This window comes from Aedes aegypti, chromosome 1 (genome assembly GCF_002204515.2).
Source record: "Aedes aegypti strain LVP_AGWG chromosome 1, AaegL5.0 Primary Assembly, whole genome shotgun sequence".
Classification (NCBI taxonomy): Eukaryota; Metazoa; Arthropoda; class Insecta; order Diptera; family Culicidae; genus Aedes; species Aedes aegypti.
This window is the reverse complement of record NC_035107.1, coordinates 59,529,948-59,551,093: the sequence shown is the minus strand read 5'-3', so window position 1 is coordinate 59,551,093 and position 21,146 is coordinate 59,529,948. Positions and strand designations below refer to the sequence as shown.

Sequence of the window (21,146 nt, the reverse complement as noted above, 5' to 3'; positions counted from 1 at the left end):
TGAGTCATTTCGATCAATGTTACCCCGCTGATCAATGATACCCCGGATTACGGTACTTATTTTTAATTATGAATCGTGGTTTACGGCTAACCAGCCGAGTGGAAGTTTAACAACTACCGAAAGCTAAACATTACATATATTTTGCAATTGGATTAAATGGGCAAATTAATGTAAAGTTTTGCGAAAAAGTTACACGTCTTCTCAGTGAGAATCGAACTCACGACTCCCTGATTTCTAGTTAGGGTGCGTTATCCCTACGCCATGAGAGGACTCATGAACGCAGAAGTTAACCTGAATTCGATTTCAGCTTAATAATCACGTGGTCCTTTTTCGCAAAGTGCACCTCTTTCGGAAGAATTAGATGCCCATCCAAACACAACGCTTTCTATATATATCCAATGCCTAGCCCGAGAGCGCATTATTTTTTAGGTATGGAAATAGCACACTACACTAGCCAGCAACTGCGCTGGCTGAGGTTTTATTGTGTGGGTTTCCAATGGGTGGCGAGTCATCTTGAGCTCAGCAATCCACGCGTTTGATCTACTTGACGGAAACACAACACACTTGACGGAGTTCCGCTTATTTGCATTTGTTAGTGAAAAACTAACCGGGCAAATGTTCTACTAAAACGAAAATCATCGATCACAACTAATTCAGGTGAATAAAATTTATTAAATTAAAGCCTGATTTTAATTTTCATTTACTTTTTTAGGGTTTGCAACATTGTTCTTTTACCGCTACTGGGAAGCCGGAAAAATGAATAAAATGATAATTATATGGAGTGCTACAGTTGTTGGGATCAATAAAAAATATTTCAGTTGATAATCCGAAAGATTGCATGTTTCTTAGTTTTAATTCATCTACATAATTGTACTTCCATGATATATCATCTAATCATTTACCTACAGCTAGCTTCAAGTCGGAATCTGATTGACTCACGTACATTGAATACTTGTAGCATAAATATGGAAATACACACAATTGATTTGAACATGGTTCTTAGCGGCAACAATTATAATACGTTCTCTCATTGAAACGAAAAACATGTTTAATTGTCAGTTAGTTCATCTAATTCCATAATTTACGAATCTCGTTAAGATGGTTCACCGCCTTTCAAGACCGTCCCAGAAGGACACTGTGTATATAAGTAAACTGTTGATAAAACAGATGGTCTGGATTTCCCTGATAACTGGACAGCTAAAAATTCATCTCACTAAATAGACAAGAGGACAATATATTCATTAAACGAATTCAAAAAGAACTTCTCGGTCACTTTGAGGCATAACATTATGAGTTTTGTTCTTGGAGATACTGTTATTTTATAATAATACAAGCCCGTCATTGTGGTACAAGGAAAGTGCTGTGTTATTCATAAATTTCAATTTTCATTGCTTAGAACCAATATTCCAGAACTGTTTATCGCCATTCTCGATTGCCAAATAGGACGGTATATTCGAAGATCACAGTTGTTGGGAAAACAAAAGGATTCCGAAAAATTGCTCGCAAATCCCCAGTAAAGGAAGGTAATAGAAACATAAGTAAATAATAAACTAATAAGGCAAATTGATCCAAATCACCAAACAGCTGTCAAGATTATCTTCTGATGCTCAAGATCAAGGTATATTGAAGGTACAGGTACAGCAATCTAAGCAGTCACTGGATGTGGGGTGTGGTAAACCGAAAGGGGGAAAAAGTGACAGCCGGCGAGTCAGCGAGTTGGTCGACATGTTTTTGTATTTTGCCCTCCATAAGTTCCTTTCGTATCCATAGAGATGTTTATAATATTCAAGATCGTAGCGTGTGCCATACGAAAGGCTCGCGAAGGCAAGCTGGATAAAGTTTCATTGTCTCTAAGATGAAATCACATAATTCTATTCTAGACGACATGTTTTTTTGCAGATAGAGATTGCGGGAATATGGTTGCCAACACCAGAAACCTCAGTGTGGTTTTTCATCGATTTCAGTAAGTTGAATAATTGTGAAATTAGCGATCTTATTAACTGTTCTGTTGTTTCATTTGCAGCTCAGTGATAGATGATGGCAGACATCGGGTGCGTTTTGAAGCTCTAAAAGAAATGAAAAGAAACCGTAGCTAAGTAATGCAGGGGCCCTGTTTAAAGCATTTGCCAAGGGTGCAATACTCCGAGTTAAAACCACGCTACGGGTCTGACTGTGAGACAAACCTAAGCCGCTATGAAGTGTACCCGTTTGAAATGAAGTACTTAGCGCAACATTGAACGAAATCCGGCCGCAGTTTCTGGAATTTTCTGGCAACTTGAACTGCAGTACGGAGTTGAAATTTTGAGATCGAATCGTCAGCCCACACAGTAGTTAATAAGCATTGCAGTAAATAAATTTTATTCAAAACAGTTTGAATTTTTTTATTACCGCATGACCGAGCCCATAAGGGTCTTATTATTATTATTAAAAAAATTGTTTTATTTCAATTGTATTTAAGGTATATAGATTTCTAAAATACAATTTATTTGTTATCACACATAAATTTGAAGTACGCAAAATGAACTCGTGATATGTGTACCACAAATAAGCATCATGTCCTTGGACACATTGCAAAAATCTATTTGTGCTACACATAGATAGGATATGAAGAATTCTTTCAGTGTAGAAAAAGCAAGCAATATGGAATTTAAAACGCATTCCACCAAGCAGCAAGAGCCACAATTGAAGTTTATTATAATGAATTTTTCTGTGTACAATAAGGAAAAATTTCAATTTATTCATGCAAAGCGTTGTTGCAGCTCATTTGTCTCGATAAAAATTCTAAAACTGGAGGAAACGCTGCAAGACTAACGATGAAGGACTAAGATTGAAAAAAATAGTTCTATTGTTGAAGTAATGGAACAAACTAAACAGTATTTAATTGATCGGATCATTTTTTGGCATTGCACTTTTGCAATTGCGTCTCGCAGAAACATGCCAACATTCTAGTTTTTCCGGTAATCCGTTACATCCTCTTCTACGGTTTAAGTTGGCATTAGTTTTACAAAACCAATTAAGGGTATCCTGAAAAATTCCGAATACGGATGATTAATATCTGCAGAAATACGTCAGATGACCATTCACCTTGTTGTCAATAGATCGTGCAGATTTTACTATGCTTCCTATGAAAAACCATATTATCCTAGAAAGCTTCCAAATGATTTCTGATATCTTTACAATATTTTACTTCCATTGGCAAGTATTCATGACGTTTCAGTTCGTGCACCAAACAAAACAAACTGTGAGGAGAAAAAAGCAGACTAGATTTCATGGCATGCTGGATTATTCCATGAAAACAAAGTGGCCAGCTGTCGTATGCTTTTCCAATATGGCGGGTTCAGCAATATGACACATCGTATTACCTCCCTTATAGACGATGTGGGGTATCTAGAGGTGCGGGCGATTATCAAATCAGTATTTGTGATAACATCAGTTTTGAAGTGGTAGTTGTGCAATGGCAACTTCGGCGAGCCGAAAGTTCACGAAGCAGCCGAAGATGACGTCACGTTGAGGAAACTGCAAACAAATTTTTTCGCAGCCTTGTCGTCACCATCAGCTGATCGTTTGTTTACATCTTTTTCGTGACTAATACAAGCAAACACATACTAAGAGCCGGACCTGTTATATATGACATTGCCTTATAGATACCTTGCTCAAGATTGAGATATGATATCATTTCAGAGCGCTCTTGGATTAGAGATAATATCATTCCATTATCCTAAGATGATCTCGTTCATCAGATGAGATTGCAATGCCTGTACTGTATTTTGTTTTTTGAAAGATTGAAACATGTTTACAAAAATTAATTATTAATGACACTAGACATTAAATCACTGTTTTTGAGGTCAAAACCGAGGTGGCTTATATTGCCCCCATTGCCCCTATAGAGGTTTTAAACCACCGGGTTCATTCGCCTCTTTAGAACGAGATAATATTATAGTTTATCGTACAAGTTACATTTCTTCAAGAATTTCAGGAGCTAAACTTCTTCATTTGTATTGTTTCCTAACGCTATGAGCAGATTGCAGTTGATGCCTAATTCTTCCCTACATTTGTCGTATTTAGCACAACTCAACAAAATGTGTTCAACTGAGAGTTCAACGTCACATGTGTCACAATTTTTGGAGACATTACGGTTGAATAGGTGTCCTTTGGTTGATTTAGTGTAGCCTATCCTACATCTGCCTGGAACAGATGGCGGGTCCAGTTGATGATGTCGGTAGCAGGAATTGTGCATTGAGCTGGTTGAGATGTTCTTCCTCGGTTGGCTGCTTGATCTGCTGCTTCGTTGCCTTGAATGCCCGAATGTAGCTTCCTGTTCAGCGGCTTGTATGAATGGGTGTCTTGACTTTCCTTTTTCTAGTGCAGATATACAGCTGGTAGAGTCTGATAGGATGACGGTTGGTGAGTCAACTGCGGAGCGAACGGCGATGTGTAGTGCGGCTGCTTCGGCAAAGTACACGCTGCACTGAGATGGTAGACTTTTCTCTATCAGGATGTTATTTCCATAAACCCCTATGTCGACTTTGTCATTGCATTTTGAACCATCCGTGTAAAGCTTATTGACTGTTTAACGATAAACTTGCGACGATCGACGCGCCACCATGTTTCATAAAACGGAGGTTATTAGAACTAACTTGGAGGTGATGATTTGGAGGTTATTTGGAAATTTAGAGGTTAAAATCCCCTCCAAACACTAGCGATTTTGCGGTGGGATGTTGACGTTTGATCACGAATAGTGATTTTTATATTTGCTTTGAAGATGTTCACGAACTAGTGCAGTTGCATTTGCCGGGTTTTGCCCTTTTTTGAACTTGAACTGAATGGTTCGGTCAATTTTGATGGCTTGGTTATGCCATGGTCGACAAGTTGTGCGACAAAGCTTGGCTATGCTGGGTATCTCGTGACCTTTGCAGTGCATTTTGCAGTGCACTGTTTGTGCATTCACAAATTGCACGATTTTTCTCCTATTCGACAGTATCTTCGAACGTGGGTTTGGCACATACGAAGTTTGAGCGGCAATTCGCCTACTTCAACGGCTAGGCTGATGATCGGTGAAGACTGTATAGTAGACTGGCCCAGCTTAGTATGGGAGAAAATTAAAGTTGTATAATTCCACGGGGCACCCTCCAGGATTATTCCTTAGAGTTAGAAGAAGCCTTCCTGAAAGTTTTAGCTCATTTAGTCGTTCCATGAGCTGGCGCATTTGAATTGAAATTAATATGGGATTTCCAGCTCAAACATATGGGTTTCAGCCCTTCATCTACTGTTTGGTTCAGGAAGATCGTTGATCGCGTTCAATTGCACCCAGAATGTCAAAAACACTACTTGATACCATAGTGAACATTATTGTAGAAGATTGTATCATGATTAAAATTGATAAAGTTGGTGTTTTAACTATTTGAAGCAGATTTGCTAACCTCATGCTATACTGCATTGTATTTCTTCAACATAGCCACTAAGCGCATCATAGCTACCTATGACGCTGGGCGAGCTGATGCACAAGGCGCATGCATATTTGTGATTGTACGGGAGGCTGTTTCAGCCTAACTTTCAATAACTGAAAAGTTAATGAAAACGAGCTCAAATCCAGATACAACCTTCTGCAATTATGTTCATTAGGGTATCAACTAGTGTTTTTGCCATTCTGGGCGCAATTGAACTCGTCCAACTTGTATACGGAACGAAACAGTGACATTTGGTCAATTCTCTATATATTTGAAACGAATATCCCAAACAAACTACAAATTGAATGCGCCAGCTGGTGGAGCAACCAATCGAGTTGAAATTTTTTTAGAGCTTTTCTCTTACCCTAAGGATCATATCTAGGGGGTGCCCCGTTGAGTTTTACAACATTTTTGTTTTAGGGCCAGTCTACTGTATAGCACCTGAGATGATTCTCAGGATTTTGTTGTACGTGGTTTGGAGCGAGTCACAAAGATCTAAACCGAAAAGTTCAACACCATATCACTGAGAACAGACGTTCACCTTTTCTCGTCAGCCTTTGTAAAGCATTGTACTGGTCATTTCAAAGTATGTCGTTATGCTCCTGTTACGCGGCGCTGTCGTCAGATTGAGAACGCTACAAATTTGCCGTTTTTTACTCTTTGGCGCAATAAGCTCATAGATACTCTATGTTCTGAAATGTAGAGACCTGTCACGAGTTTTATTCAGTAAGGCTCTCTAATTTCACACGAATTTTCGAAATTCTTAGCTTGGAAAATCTCTGAACGAACACCACGCTTGTTTAGGACCTACCAAATGTTTTTGCTATGGGCTCGGTGGTGTTGATCTTGGTAAAAGTTAAAAAAAATGCGATATTTATTTTAAGTCATTCATTATGCCAAATAGACTGGCCCTTGAACAAAAAAGTTGTAAAACTCAACGGGGCACCCCCTAGATATGAGCCTTAGGGTAAGAAAAACGCTCTCTCAAAATTTCAACTTAATTGGTTGCTCCACCAGCTGGCGCATTCGATTTGAAGTTTGTATGGGATATTCGTCTCAAATATATTGAAAATTGATCCTATGTCACTGTTTCGTTCCGTATACTAATTGTTCGCGTTCAAATAAGCCCAGAATGACAAATTCACTAGTTGATACCCTAATTAACATAATTGCAGAAGGTTGTATCTGGATTTAATCTCATTTTTATTACTCTTTCAGTTGATGAAAGTTAGGCTTAGATCAGCACTCCCGTACAGTCACTTATATGCATGCGACATGTGCCTCAGCTCGCCCAGCGTCATAGGTGGCTATGATGCGCTTAGTGGCTTCCTCCAAGCTATGTTGAAGAAATACAAGCAGTATTGCATGATATACTTCAGATGGTTAAAACACCAACTTTATTAATTTTGATCGTGGTACAATCTTCTACAATATTGTTCGATATAGTATCAAGTAGTGTTTTTGACACTCTGGGTCCAATTGAACGCGATCATCAATTTCCCTTAACCAAAGAGTAGATGATGTGCTGTTGCTCATATGTTTGAGCTGAAAATCCTATATTAACTTCAATTCAAATGCGCCAGCTCATGGAACGACCAAATGAGCTGAATTTTTCAGAAAGGCTTCCTCTAACCCCAAGAAATAATCCTGGGGGGTGCCCCGTGGAATCATACAACTTTATTTTTCTCCCATACTGAGCTGGGCCATTGCCAAACGACCATTATGCCAAATGACTTTATGCTAAACGGATTTATGCCAAACGACCTTATGCCAAACGGGGTACAATCACGCAAAAATGACCACGTGATTAATTGACATCCCAAAATAAATTCTTGAAGGGAACTGTGGAGTAGTTTTTGCTGGAATTGAATCACTTGAAGAAATCTATGATATGAGTATTAGTATAGCAGAGTATTCTTAATAAATTCCCGAAGGAATTTTTGAACAAAAAAACTGATAGGACTGCATATATCTCATGAATATATTTGGAGGAACTCGAGAAGGAAAACCTGGAGACATATTTGGAGGAGATTTTTGCACTAAGAGGTTGGGAGGTCAAGTGAAAGCAATATCGCGTAAAAAAAATCATCATGAAGGAAATACAAATATACTTATAAACGCGACAATAATTTTCTAATCAAAAACATATCGACATGTGCAGCAAACGATATATTCTTCAGATGACGGCCGCGACAGGTTAATCAATGGAAAAATGCATAACTCATTTGTTGGAATTTTCAATAAAAGTTCCGAAATAATGTTGAATTTTAGGTTGTGATTCCTAACCGTCTCTCGCTTATCTTCCGGTGAAGTTGAGATGAGGTTCTTCCAGAAGGCAGATTTAAGATTCCTTCTGTGGCCGCAGCTTACTGCATAAAGTTTAATTGTAATTTATTCACCAGGCCTGTCAGATATTGGTCCTGGTTTTCGATAAAATTTATTCAAATATATTGACTAGAAAATTCAGCCCGGGCTTGTTATATTTTGCCAAAATCTTTTCCAAAACATTTCTCAGCCATTTTGTTACATTTTCCGTTGGAAATGTACATGATATATTCACCTGATTTTTCCAGAAAGTTAGCCATTAGTATCTTTATTTTTTGGCACTTCAATTTCCAAATCACAATGTTTTAGTCTTTATTATTTCAAATAACCGTTTCTTATGGTTTGATTTTGAAAAGCTGCTACGTTCAGACTAGATCTGATATTACGTAATGGACCAATGCACGAGTTCACTGTTTGACGTTTGAGCGGTGTCGTGTTATTTATGTGGCCATGGTAACAAATGAATTCGGCACCGCCCAAACGTCAAATTAGTGAACTCGTGCATCGATCCATTTAGGCTCTCTTGATTTCAGATATAATGCATCTAGTTTTCATCAGGCTTCAAATTTATCCCTATTATTTATCATTATCACGTCTATCTTTTGATACTATCAAATGATACTATCCCTATGGGTAGTGATAGGGATACTATCACTTCTTGAAAAATGATGGATAGAAGATAGACTATATTATCTCTATCAATTGATAGACGGATGGAGATACTATCAGCATTTTTTCATCACTGATGGATCAAGCATATCTTTATCATCTATCTTTGGGGAAAAAGATACTATCAGCAAATTTCCATAGCTATCCCTATCTATCCTATCATTGAAACAAAGCGAAACAAAAATCTTGCGCAAAATGGGAAAGAGCTAATAGAAATAACTTAAAGTATGTTCTCATGGGTATTTTCGGAACGGGCGCGACGAGGGGATGACGAAAAACGATGTCCAACGCCATTTTGAAATCCAAGATGGCGGCCTCCGGATTAGTGAACTCATTGGAAACCCATGCAATATTAGGGTGAGGCTTATTTCCAAAAATCTTCCGTAGTCAGGATTTACAAAGTGGAAAATGATCACCGGTCCCAAAATAACATCCTGTGAAAAAATGAGATTTTTTGGTGAAGGTTTAGAGGTGGCGCAAAGGGCGTAAGTGCAATTTTCCCATTTTAGTGAACTCTGAAAAAAATTGGCTTGTTTTGGTGATTTTAGGACCCTTAAGGGCAAAAAATCACCTCAAAATTGAGATATCTCTACTCCTTTAGATGATATTTGACGAAATATATTTTATACATGCGATTTTTGGCCTTTGTATAGGTTACGCTGACTGATTACTATGAACCCGAATATGCATATGAATAGCTGGGGAGGATTCCTATGCAAGTAGAATGGAACAAAGAGCAAAGAAGGATGAGAGAAAGAACAAAGGACACAGAAGAATGTAAGGTGGGGTGAGTTAAACAAGGAAAGGTGTAACTGATGATATTATATTAGAATGAACTACGGAACCATAAAAATATCTCGGCTGGATGTATGAGATGTGATTATATGCAAGTTCAACACTAATTTTGTATTTTAGAATGCCCGTTTTATATAACTCTAGCAATTGCTTTTATAATCTGAAAAAAATTACAGAGGGGCCTAAACCAATACAGGCTCAAAATCCGTACACTTAATACAAATAGAAGGAGTTTTATATGAAGTGGAAGGGTTTAGATTCATTTAATAGGTGTACGGATTTTGATTCCGCACGATATATCCTTATTAGGTAAATTCATAAACGATTTCTGCTTTCTAGCAGTAACACTTCCTCTTAGAATTTCCACAGGAATTTCTGGATTATGATGCCATTTCAACAATTAATTGCGTTTGGGCTACCAATACTTCACTTTTGCCACAACACCTTCAACATAACTTCGGACAAACGAAAATGCAGTTGAAGTTCAATACATCGTTCTACATCTATATATGAAATCGATGTATATAAACAACAACAGAAGGAAAAAAATCGGTAGTCAAAATTCAAATTACTCACGAGCTTCTATAGGGTGCAAGAGATAAAGCACTTCAGGTTGAAAACCTCTCGAATTAAAACAAAATTTAAGTTCTGAAACATATTTTTTAGGAATTGCGACAGAGCTACATGAAGGAATTTTCACATGATGTCCTATGTATATATAAATGCTTATATAAATTTGTTATGAATTCAATTAATACTGTGTGAGGCTGAATTTCCAGGATGTATATTTTGCAACGGGCCATTTCGATAAATTGCTATCAACATCCAGGGAAAAGAAAACCGAACGATTATTGAACTAAAGCAGTGAAGTGGACATGCATTTATCTATACCTACCAGGAGAATAATGATGAAACTTCGCATGGAGTTGAGGACATTTTAGCCGTTACTGCAATTTTTCTATTAAGAGTAATCTAAAATCGTATGCATGGATCGAAAACTAGAGATGGGTCAAAAATTGGTGCTCTTCCCCTACTTGAAGAAACATTGCTCGAAATATTTCTGAAGTAGGTTATATTAAATAGAAGTCAATATAATCATCGTTTTCTACTGGAACTTTTCTCCATTGCGTAAAATCGAGATTTTACAAGATTCCACAGTTACACTCAACACATCACTAGTTTCACCCTCCCAACTGTTTAACCCACCCTACCTTACATTCTTCTGTGTTCTTTGTTCTTTCTCTCATTCTTATTTGCTCTTCGCTTCATTTTACTAGCATAGGAATTCTCCCCATCTATTCATATGCTTATTCGGGTTCATAGTAATCAGTCAGCGTAACCTATACAAGGGCCAAAAATCGCATGCATAAAATATATTTCGTCAAATATCATCTAAAGGAGTAGAGATATCGCAATTTTGAGGTGATTTTTTGCCCTTAAGGGTCCTAAAATCACCAAAACAAGCTGAAAAGCATACCAAATTTTTTCAGAGTTCACTAAAATGGGAAAATTGCACTTACGCCCTTTGCGCCACCTCTAAACCTTCACCGAAAATTCTCATTTTTTCACAGGATGTTATTTTGGGACCGATGATCATTTTCCACTTTGTAAATCCTGACTACGGAAGATTTTTGGAAATAAGCCCCACCCTAATGCAATATGGGTATTTTCGGAACGGGCACTACGAGGGGATGATGAAAATCGATGTCCGACGCCATTTTGAAATCCAAGATTTTATCTACCCCGATTTAAGCACCCTTTTTGACCCGATATTAGCATCCTTTGCAGGGTTGTTAACGTTAATCAACGATTAACGCCGTTTCGTTAATCCGTTATCTGTAACGGTTAACGAAGCTTGCATTGATTGCGTTGAAAAACAATTTAACGATAACGTTAACGTACAGCGTTGATTCAACGTCAACGACTACGTTTTTTCTAACGTTAACGATATTAAGGTGATTATAAAACGAAGCCAAACTTTGAATTTTCAACAGCACAAGACGAGAGTATCTGACAACAGTTCGCGTTAAAAACCAATCAACTTGCTTGCTTGCTGGTGGTGATCAATGGGATAGATTTTTAAAGCGGAACGCTGTTTGGTTCTCAAGTCTAGTGCTCTTGAAAATTTGAGGTGTGGCTTCGTTCTATAATCACCTTAAGTTTCTAATATCTAAAAAAATACTGGTTTTCATATTCGATTGTTCAACTCAGACACTGAAACATGGCATGTTCAGAAACGATTATGTAGAAGAAGAACAAAAAGCTTGATCTCATTGCAGGTTTTATGAAATGTGAACTGACTTTCTCTTAGTCGGGTTTGGCGAAAAATGCTGTTTATATAAGAGCTCCACAATATCGGAAGCGGGAAAATCTGCTCTACGACCATTGCCACTTTCGACTGCAATGAAAACTTTTGTCTGCTATGGTATGTTAGGGTATCATGACAACTTGTATAAGGAAATGAGAAGTCGGGTCATCCTGGGGTGGTCACTCAGAAATATTTGGTAGTTGGATGGGTGAAAAAAGGATGCCGTGTGCTGGCTGGAGGCAAAGGAAGCCGCTCTCTGGTAACGGTTTTAGCCCATTGCTGTGGGTTGCTGGAACGGCGAGAGGTCATAGGACGGATACAATATTGCTAGGAAAATCTTTGCCATTTGTAAAAGTTTTCTCAAGCAATCATAAACTGACGTTCAAACAGGCTGATTGTTGGGTGTCTGCACAAAGAACTTAGATTTTTTCAATCAATTTTCCATGGATGTGGAGTATCAGCATAGAAACGTATTGTTTATTGATGTTTCGAAACATTCTCGGAGAACCTTTTCGAAACATAAAATCAACGCTTGGGTTAGCGGTGATCGTTGACGTTGATTCAACGCAAACACGTTAACGTTGACGCTAACAACCATGAAAATTAACGCAACGACGTTGACGTTCATCCATAGCATAATCAACGTTAACGGCGTTTATCGTTGATTAACGTTAACATCCCTGATCCTTTGTTCCCGATTTTGTCAGGCTCAAATTTTTATTTATTTTAATTAGACTTAACACGTCTATACTGGCAATATTGGGTGCATAAAGTCAATTATGACTTTGGCTACGACAAAACAATCATCTGAAGATCGAATTTTTCAAATATGAATTTTTTAATAATTATCCGAGAAACTTGTCAATATTACCTTGGATTACGGTACATAGAAAATGGAAGTAAAAAAACAAGGTTTATATAAACAAAATCATAAAACTATGTCCTTAAGTTAATATAAAACTTGAAACCAGTTAAATAAAATTATCCCGATTTTAGCTCTTTCCCGAATTTGTCAACCCTAAATGCAGCATGGGGCAGACAAAATCGGGACATAACTGTAATACATGGGTTTCCAATGAGTTCACTAATCCGGAGGCCGCCATCTTGGATTTTAAAATGGCGTCGGACATCGATTTCCGTCATCCCCTCGTCGTGCCCGTTCCGAAAATACCCATATTGCATGGGTTTCCAATGAGTTCACTAATCCGGAGGCCACCATCTTGGATTTCAAAATGGCATCGGACATCGATTTCCGTCATCCCCTCTCTCGCGCCCGTTCCGAAAATACCCATATTGCATGGGTTTCCAACAATTATTACACTCCTGAAGCCGCTAAATATGGAATTTAGGTAATTTTCTATGCCCATAGTCCAACAATTTTTATTCTATAATATTATCAATTGATAGAGATAGAACCTCTATCATTATTTATTGAGAGATGTTGTTCTGATAGTATCATGATGAGAAATTTTTGGGATAGGGATACTATCTCTGATAGAAACCGTTCTCTCAGTGATACTATCAGAGATAGACAAGAAGTGATAGTTTCATCTGGCTGAACTGATAGTATCAGTTGTCTATCAGATAGATGATAGTATCATCGTCTATCTGATAATTTTGATGCCTGGTTTTCACTGGAAATAAGAAATATGACATTTGCTATCAAGATACTTAATATCAGCTCTATTCTGAATTAAAGAGTCTAAATTATAAAGAGACGAAATCTGATCATATTCAAAATAAATCAGCTAGCAACTATGCCAAATCCATTACGCAGCACTGCCAATGTTGAATCCCACGCTAAAAGTGAGTCACAGGTTTTATGTGTTGAGTTTTCACAGGTTTGGGTAACGAATGAAAAATTGACTGAATGTGTGGAAAACCAATGTAATGAGTAGAACATTCTTTATGCAAAGCATGAAAGTTGCAACCGACACTCAAGTATTCAGAAAATATGCTACTTCAGAAGATGCAAAATTTTCGTGGCGGCAACATTTTTGTGTGAGCCGTTTTCAGCTTGTGTGAAAAAGTGTTTGACAAATCTCCTGCTCGATGGGGATTGACAGTAAACTTGGAATTCCAATTGGAACATTTCGCTTCTTTGCTTATAGTTTCTTTAGTCTGAACCTGAGAGAGACTCGCGAAGAGGAAAAATATCAACGTCATATGCAGCCCAGATTCCGCTGTCACGAAATGTCAAATGCAGCCTGTCGATTTTATGGCTTAAAAAGTGACAAGTATTGTAAACAAACTATTATTTAAAACCTCTTAACACACGACCAGTTATTTATAATGTCTGCTAGGTTTGCTGGCATGAAATTCCACTCAAAAGGCCGTTCATGCTTCGTTGTGATGCAAACGCAATAGTTTTTTGCTAAGATGTTCATGTGCAAATTTGAACGGTTTGCGCATGATTGATGTAAGGGATGGTACACAAATTATGTCACGCTAAATTTCAACTTTTTTGACCACCTCCCCCCCCCTTGTCACGTTTTTTGTATGAGTCTTCCAAAAATGTTGTAAGGCTTGTCACGCTTTGCTTGACCCCCCCCCCCCCTTGGAGCGTGATGTAATTTGTGCATGATCCCTAAACACTGTGTGGAATAAGAAAAAAAAACTCAGCAATCGCAGAAAAAGAAGACCGTCTTCGCGAGTCTCGTCTCAGGTCTGAACGTAGTATTAAGCCATATGAGAATATATATTATTTCTGAGAATATAATGATACTTGAAGCACAGACAAACAGACGTAACAGTTAGAACAAATTTCTTTAAATTCCATCGCCCATCTGGTGAGCATGTTTCACGAAAAGGTGTTTCGTGCAACAAGACCGGCAGATGGCGGTAGTGTGAAACGTCAAACGCGAAGAAAAACGATTCGCGCCCCTCTGGGTGTGAGATTTGTAACATAGTGAATTTGAAATGATTGTTAAATGAGTGGTCGATGGAAATTTCGTCAGTGTTACGTCTGTTTGTCTGTGCTTGAAGAGAGGATAGCGTCTCACTGACGCCCTCGTGTCAAGGCGTTGAATGATGCGAAGGATGATGGTCTAGGATTTACCGTAAGCGAGTAATGCGACCGTATTGAAATTTATTGTAGCCCTGTTTGGAATCGTCACCGTTTGTAATCTGAGTCAGGTTCTGAATGAGAATCATTTTTCAAACTTTAGAAGACAGAACGATTCTTCTTCCAGTCATCCTAGGAAGTCCACATACTCTTGCATTCTTCGGCCGTTCGTTCCGAACTGCCTTCAGCTTGCTTATTCTCAACTTCAGATAGGTTATTCTCAACGTGATCACGCCCATTTCCTGTCTCGGCGTCATCCAGCTTTTATAGGACGGCATCCCCGGTATCAACGCCTTTTTTCAAATCTCTCAACTCTGTTGAGGAGCGAGAGTCTGAGTAATCTTTGTGGGATGGAAACCCCCCAAAAAATCGTACGGTATTCATTATATACCAATCTACCACCACTTTTTGCATATCCTGCATATCCATATTATTTTCATAGCAGAAGGGCTAGTGCGTTGAAATTGCGTGAGAAGAAACGTTTTAAAAACGGATCAAGAGTTTCAAATCATCGTCCATAATCACGGTTTCAAATTTTACGTCACATTTAGATATTGCAATGCTCCTTGCTATAACAATAGAATTTGTTAAAGTTTCAAGAGCATTGTCTTGTCAATATTAAGTTTTGTTTGTGAAGAATTGTTAACATCAAGATTAGAGTCAATATATGTTTCATATATATTCCAGTCGGTTCGAAAATAATTGAAAGTGGAGCTGATAGGATTGAGATTCGTTTCATGGGATTTTTTAAATGTAACAGGGACATGACCAAATCAATCGTAGATGGATTTCTAGAAGAGGAAAAACATGTAGGGCTATCAGGGTATTGAATTGAGAATTATCCTGAAGAGCACTCATCAAATAAAATTCTGCCGTTGGAATTACTTTAAGAATTATTCCATGACCGATGTTTGGCATTAAAGTCACCAATGACAAAAATTTTTGACTTATTGCGAGTCAATTTTCGCAAGTCAGTTTGGAGCAAATTAACTTTCTGTCCAGAGCATTGAAAAGGCAAATAGGCAGCTATGAAAGTATATTTATCAAGCTGTGTTTCAACAGAAACACCTAAAGTTTCAAAAACTTTAGTTTCAAATGACGAAAACAGTTGATGTTTTATATGCCTATGAATGATGATTGCAACTCCCCCACATACCCCATCAAGACGATCATTACGAAAAACAAAAAAGTTAGGATCTTTTTTAAATATGATTTTTAAATATGATTCAGTAATAACTGCTATATGCACGTTATTAGCTGTAAGAAAATTAAACAGCTCGTCCTCTTTACCTTTCAGAGAACGAGCATTCCAATTTAAAATATTTAAATTATTATTTATTGGATTCATTAGAAAAACGTAATCCAATAACAATTTGATTAGTAAATTTTACTGCTTCAGTCGTAGTGGTGGCTTTGAACATTGCATCAATCATAAGATTCAATTGTTCAGTTAGAAAATTAAAATCAGAGACAGACCTATCACTTGAAGTGGGTACATTATCTAATGAATTTTCGGAAGACGAAGGGGCGGAGTAGAAGTTTCCTGTGGCGGCAGGCTTTTTTCAATTTGATTTGAAACAATTAGAATGGGTACCGTAATCCGGGGTAACATTGGTCATTTTTCTGAATGTTTCTTCAATATTTCGTTTAAAAATGCAAATGTTGCAAGTTTTATATTTTTAAAACAAGTACTGCCACTAATAGCTCGAGACTATATACTGTATTTTGTTTATCGAAAGATTTAAGCATGTTGAAAAAAATGTTTTAGGCGATTTTTTTATTTAGTTGATATGGGGTAACATTGATCACCTATATAAACAACGTTCGATAATACTGAAAATGTCGTTACTTTTTTAAATCATGGCCCCTGAAGCTGAATATGAAGGCTAAACGCTTGCAAGTCATTTACTTTTTGAGTTATTTCAAAATTAAAACACCTCGAACCACGGAATACGCCTAAAAGTAGGCAATTTCCTAAGCGAATTTTACATTCTTAACAGTAATGTTGCCGAATTGAGCATACTTATAAAAGTTTTGACAACGGAATCGTTTTTGGCGATGTCATTTTTAGTAAGAATCACATTTTCCTTGCTTATATCGTTTGCAGAACTTATGTGAGACATGAATCTTTGGTAGTGTCATCCTAACCAATTAAAATCATTATTTCGAAAAGTTGACAAATTTACGCATAAGGTAATCGAAATTTTCACAAAAATATTAACGTTTATTAGCTCATGAATATAAGAAAGAGAAGCACCATTCATGATTTGGAAATGTTTCATCAATAAATGATAATACGAACTTTTGATGAGGTGAGTCCTTCCGATCAATGTTACCCCGCTGATCGATGATACCCCGGATTACAGTACTCATAGTATGAAAAGGGGAGGAGTTCAAATTACCTGTTACGATATAAAAGTAGTTTGTGAATGAGCTTGACTATAATCCACCTGATGGGCATGATAATTAATCATCTGCCTCGTGCGAGCCTCGACGACTCGCCTACGCGAAGGGCAAACCCAAAAGTTAGACTCATGATGGCCCCGTGATTCGCGCATACAAACTTTAAGGTATCATCCTTCACAGGAAAGTAGGGCTGTAAAACGGTGAACAGAGTCTGTTCATACACAACAGAAAAATGCTACCGCATCGGTGGTTCCTTTTTTGTGATTGCGTTCTTGCTTTTTTTGCTCACGATCGCCCGAACACGTATACTGTAGAGGGCATCGCATCATTTTATTTTGACATGCAATCACGCATCCGATTCCCTGTGGTATTTCTACAATAGCACCATATATCGGTCAATTTTCTCAATACTGTCGTGCATTAGTTTGAAATCTATCTATTATAATTATTATCCACCCAATTATTTGCAAAATAGCTATGAACGGAAAAAAGAACGGCTGTTAGCAGATTCTGCTCATCCAGCAATCACGCTCTTTTTACATTTGTTTTGTTCTGGTTCTCAAATGCAAGAATCTGTGAGCAAATCGGTCGCTGTTGGTTCGTAAGCGTGTGAGCGTGGATCCTGCTTAGTGTTTCGTTCTACTCCGTCGTAAGCGCTATTATTCATCGTATCAAACTTCAAATGTTCCACAACGGCGGATATTCAAACTTATTTGCAACATAGACTCATTATCCAAGTGTAATTTTGTGAAAGCTGTTATGGTTCGTACAATTGTACACCAAAAATGCAATAAAACTACTGTATTTCAGTAAATAACTTCAGTTCAATTATCCACTTTGCACTTTTTCACCGAAATCGCATGGACGAACACGATTGGAGAGAAATGCTTAGCGATCGACTGAGCCACACCACTTTCCAACACAAGTTTCTTCCCGCCCCCGTGGGTGACTTACTTCGCCGGGCACTTATTTTCACTATGGAAAACCTTCGTACTTCTTCACTGAAGGATTTTATTCCAATCACACACCGTAAAACTTCAATAAATCAGCACATTTTACGAAATTTCGTCAACCGCCGCGTATAATTGAGAATGTAAACAAAGTTCAATCCGTCGTACTGAGAAAAAAAACTTGTGCGCATCTATGTGTGCGTGACGCTCGACGTAAAAATACAGTTCCTTTTATTGGGTTGTTTTCGCTGTACTGTGAGCAAATGCCATAATTTTTCGGTCAAAAGGAATTGTGTTCATATGTATGGGCTGGATTTTGATGCCGAACAATTAATTTTAAAGGCAATTAATATATTCCATCATGCTGAAGGAATGGAGGGAGATGCCCGTAGATCTATATATTCTAGTAAAACATTTTATTATAGCGTTGATAAGTTGTGTTTTAACCACTCAATGCATCACAGTGAGCCGTAAGTTGTGAAACGAATCTGGAAACTGATTGCGACGGAGTTGAAAACGATACGACGGATTGAGAATACGGTAAGATGCATTTTCTTTGCATTATTTCCAAAAAGAGATCAAGATTTATCAAAATGTTATTGTACAATGCTAAAGCCGTTTTGAGAAAGAATTGTTTGGCATCGGTTTGTATCAGCATCATTCACTGCAATACTGGAAAAATTGCAGTTCTCACTGATCAATGCTTAATACGATGGATACTAGCACATCACCCCAATATTGTGTAAACCCTATTCATTTTGTGTAAACGTGAGAAGAACCTTCGCAAATCATGCATTTAGAATCCATGCGGCAATGTTAAGTACCATGCCCCAACTTTTGGCACCGACGGCACTGAGTGGGGTTCTGGAAATGTTCCCACGTCACACGGACATCGAACAAAAGTCTAGCTTTTTCTAAAGCTTTAATATTAGATCTTTTTTGTTAAAGTGAACTAAATAATATTCTTGACAAAGCTCGTTTCGAAGAATGCCAGATTGGGTTCTGTTTTTTTTTCATAATGATTACTTGGACTGGGGAAAAACCAAGTAAATCATTTATTCCATTTTTGATCTCTTCAGGTGACTTATAGTCACTTGAGAGACCTTTCAAGACAACTTTGAACAAACGTTCAGCTTTGTCGTCATAAGTAAAAAATATTGCTTCTGCTCTTCAAGATGTCTGAGAAGAAGTTCGCGATCTTTAAGAGTTTCCGGCGAAACGCGACAGTTTCTTTGCGATTTGGAAGGAAACCTTGATTCCCCTATTGGAGTTCAAGATTTCCTGCCTAATCCCCCAAATTCGGAACAACTGACCACGATAAACGGAACTCTTTGCTTCCTCACTTGAATCAAAGAGCCTGGGCTAGAGGCTGCTTCGAATTGGTGTTCGGAAAATTTGTCTAAAGCATCGGACTGATTGCTCATTTCGATGCAATTATCAACATTATTCATTTCAAACTTGGAAGAAAGTCCGCATTCCGGAGAAACGTCCTTTCTTCCATTCTTGCCACGTTTAGTGACAGTTTTATTTCCCACTTTTTTGGAAGGAAGTTGTGAATTCAGAGATCCACCCTTCTTTTTGTTTGTAGATGCAACCATGTTTAGTGAATAGACGAAATAAGAAGAGACCTTCTAAGAGTTAAATTTACTGTTATTTAAAAAGTCTTGAATTTCGACAACGCAGTCGAGTTTGGTATGAAACGGCATCTTTTGATTTCTTTCCCTCTAAATTTGAGTAAATTATGCAGTTCTCATTCCGATTCGAGAATGTAAAATTGAAAATATACTTTATTGGTTGTTTTGTTTTTCCTAGTTTAATAAATAAGTGCTGTGTGTTGGTTAGGTTGTTCCTCTTGTTGTTCATGCAATACAATTTCTCTTGGTACAAAGAAAATGTTTACGCTCCTATGTAATAGCTACCTAAAATTTAGCTACACTTCTAAGTTTTGCGCTAGGGGTTCAGATCCCCCAAATGTTGCGTCTCATATATTCACATGTAAAGCTTCGCAAAACGAAATGCCATTTAAAACGTAAAAGAAAGGCATTCGATCAGTACGGTTCTCAGCGTCGTCAGTGTAAAGATATAAAGTTCGAAAGTAGAAAAATAGTTAACATTTGGATGCTTACGCCACTCTCTACTGACTGGGTTGATCATTGTTTCGAGCCCCCTCATCTAAACTCTCGACGTCACAATCTCGCACTCCTGGAAGCGTTCGTGATTGTACGGATCGGTTCCACCGTTTGGCCTCCTCCGGACGTAGTTCTCGTCTTCGCCTTCCTCCTCGGTCAGGCTTACCGTCGTGCCGTATTCTTCCAAACTGCTCTGCTGCCGTGCCAGCGTCCCATTGCGCCGTTTCGAGCTACCATTGCGGCCACACTTCCGCTCCCGGGTCTTCAGCTTCTCCTGCTGGATGATGAACTCGTTCGTTAGGTACTGTTCCCGCTTGATCTGGTCCTGCAGTCGGCCGGGGGTGTCCGGAATGGCCCACGCCACCACAATCTGCACGAAGCTGACCACGTTCTGGTAGATGACCACGAAGGCCAGACGGATGGCCAGGATGTGCCAGTAGATGAGCGGTCGCTTGTAGGCCCGATCCGCTCCCGGGGGGTTCCGATACTCGTGATAGCGGCACACTGTGACGTTCTCAAACTTGGAGGCAATCGGGGCAGCACCCGGTTCGAAATCGCTGACGTTGAAGTACGCCAGCGTGTGGTTCAGATAGCCTCGGTCGGTTTTGTCCTGGCTCACGACGTACATGTACACCAGCCGCGGGATGAAGTTCGACGAGAAGGCGATGATGAATGCCTGAAAGAAAGAGTACACAATTAGTCTCCTTTCTTATGACAGAGATAGATGCCAGGTGATTTTCAATGCCTTCCAATTGCTCAAAAAAAAGTCTTCCACTATAAAATTTTTAATCAACAACGTCATTCAATGAAAAATATTGCAGGTCTTTGCCCAGCGATTTCGCCAGATTTTTTGTAGGAGTTGTTCCAAGATTTTTCGACGAGTCTTCCAAGAGCTGCTGAATGTTTTCGACAAAATATTTAAGGTACATGAAAGTTCGTTAATAATAGGCATATTTATTTTTAAAAGTTCAGCTTTTTCAGCAGGGTCACTTCACTAGTTGTTTGACAGAAATATAATTTTCACGATAGGGATGGTACACAAATTATGTCACG

At 38.3% G+C, this 21,146-nt stretch overlaps 1 protein-coding gene across 7 annotated transcripts in view; it reads right to left on the bottom strand.

Annotated features, from left to right (window-relative positions):
* Positions 1–19,721: 19,721 nt before the first annotated feature.
* LOC5576066 (anoctamin-5) overlaps positions 19,722–21,146 on the bottom strand; it is a 126,307-nt gene continuing 124,882 nt past the window's right edge. For all 7 annotated transcript variants that reach the window (XM_021857461.1, XM_021857469.1, XM_021857448.1 and 4 more), the window contains one exon: positions 19,722–20,769. In XM_021857461.1, coding sequence (XP_021713153.1) covers positions 20,137–20,769 — 633 coding nt within the window. In that variant the 3' untranslated portion in view covers positions 19,722–20,136. The remainder of the gene's footprint in view (positions 20,770–21,146) is intronic.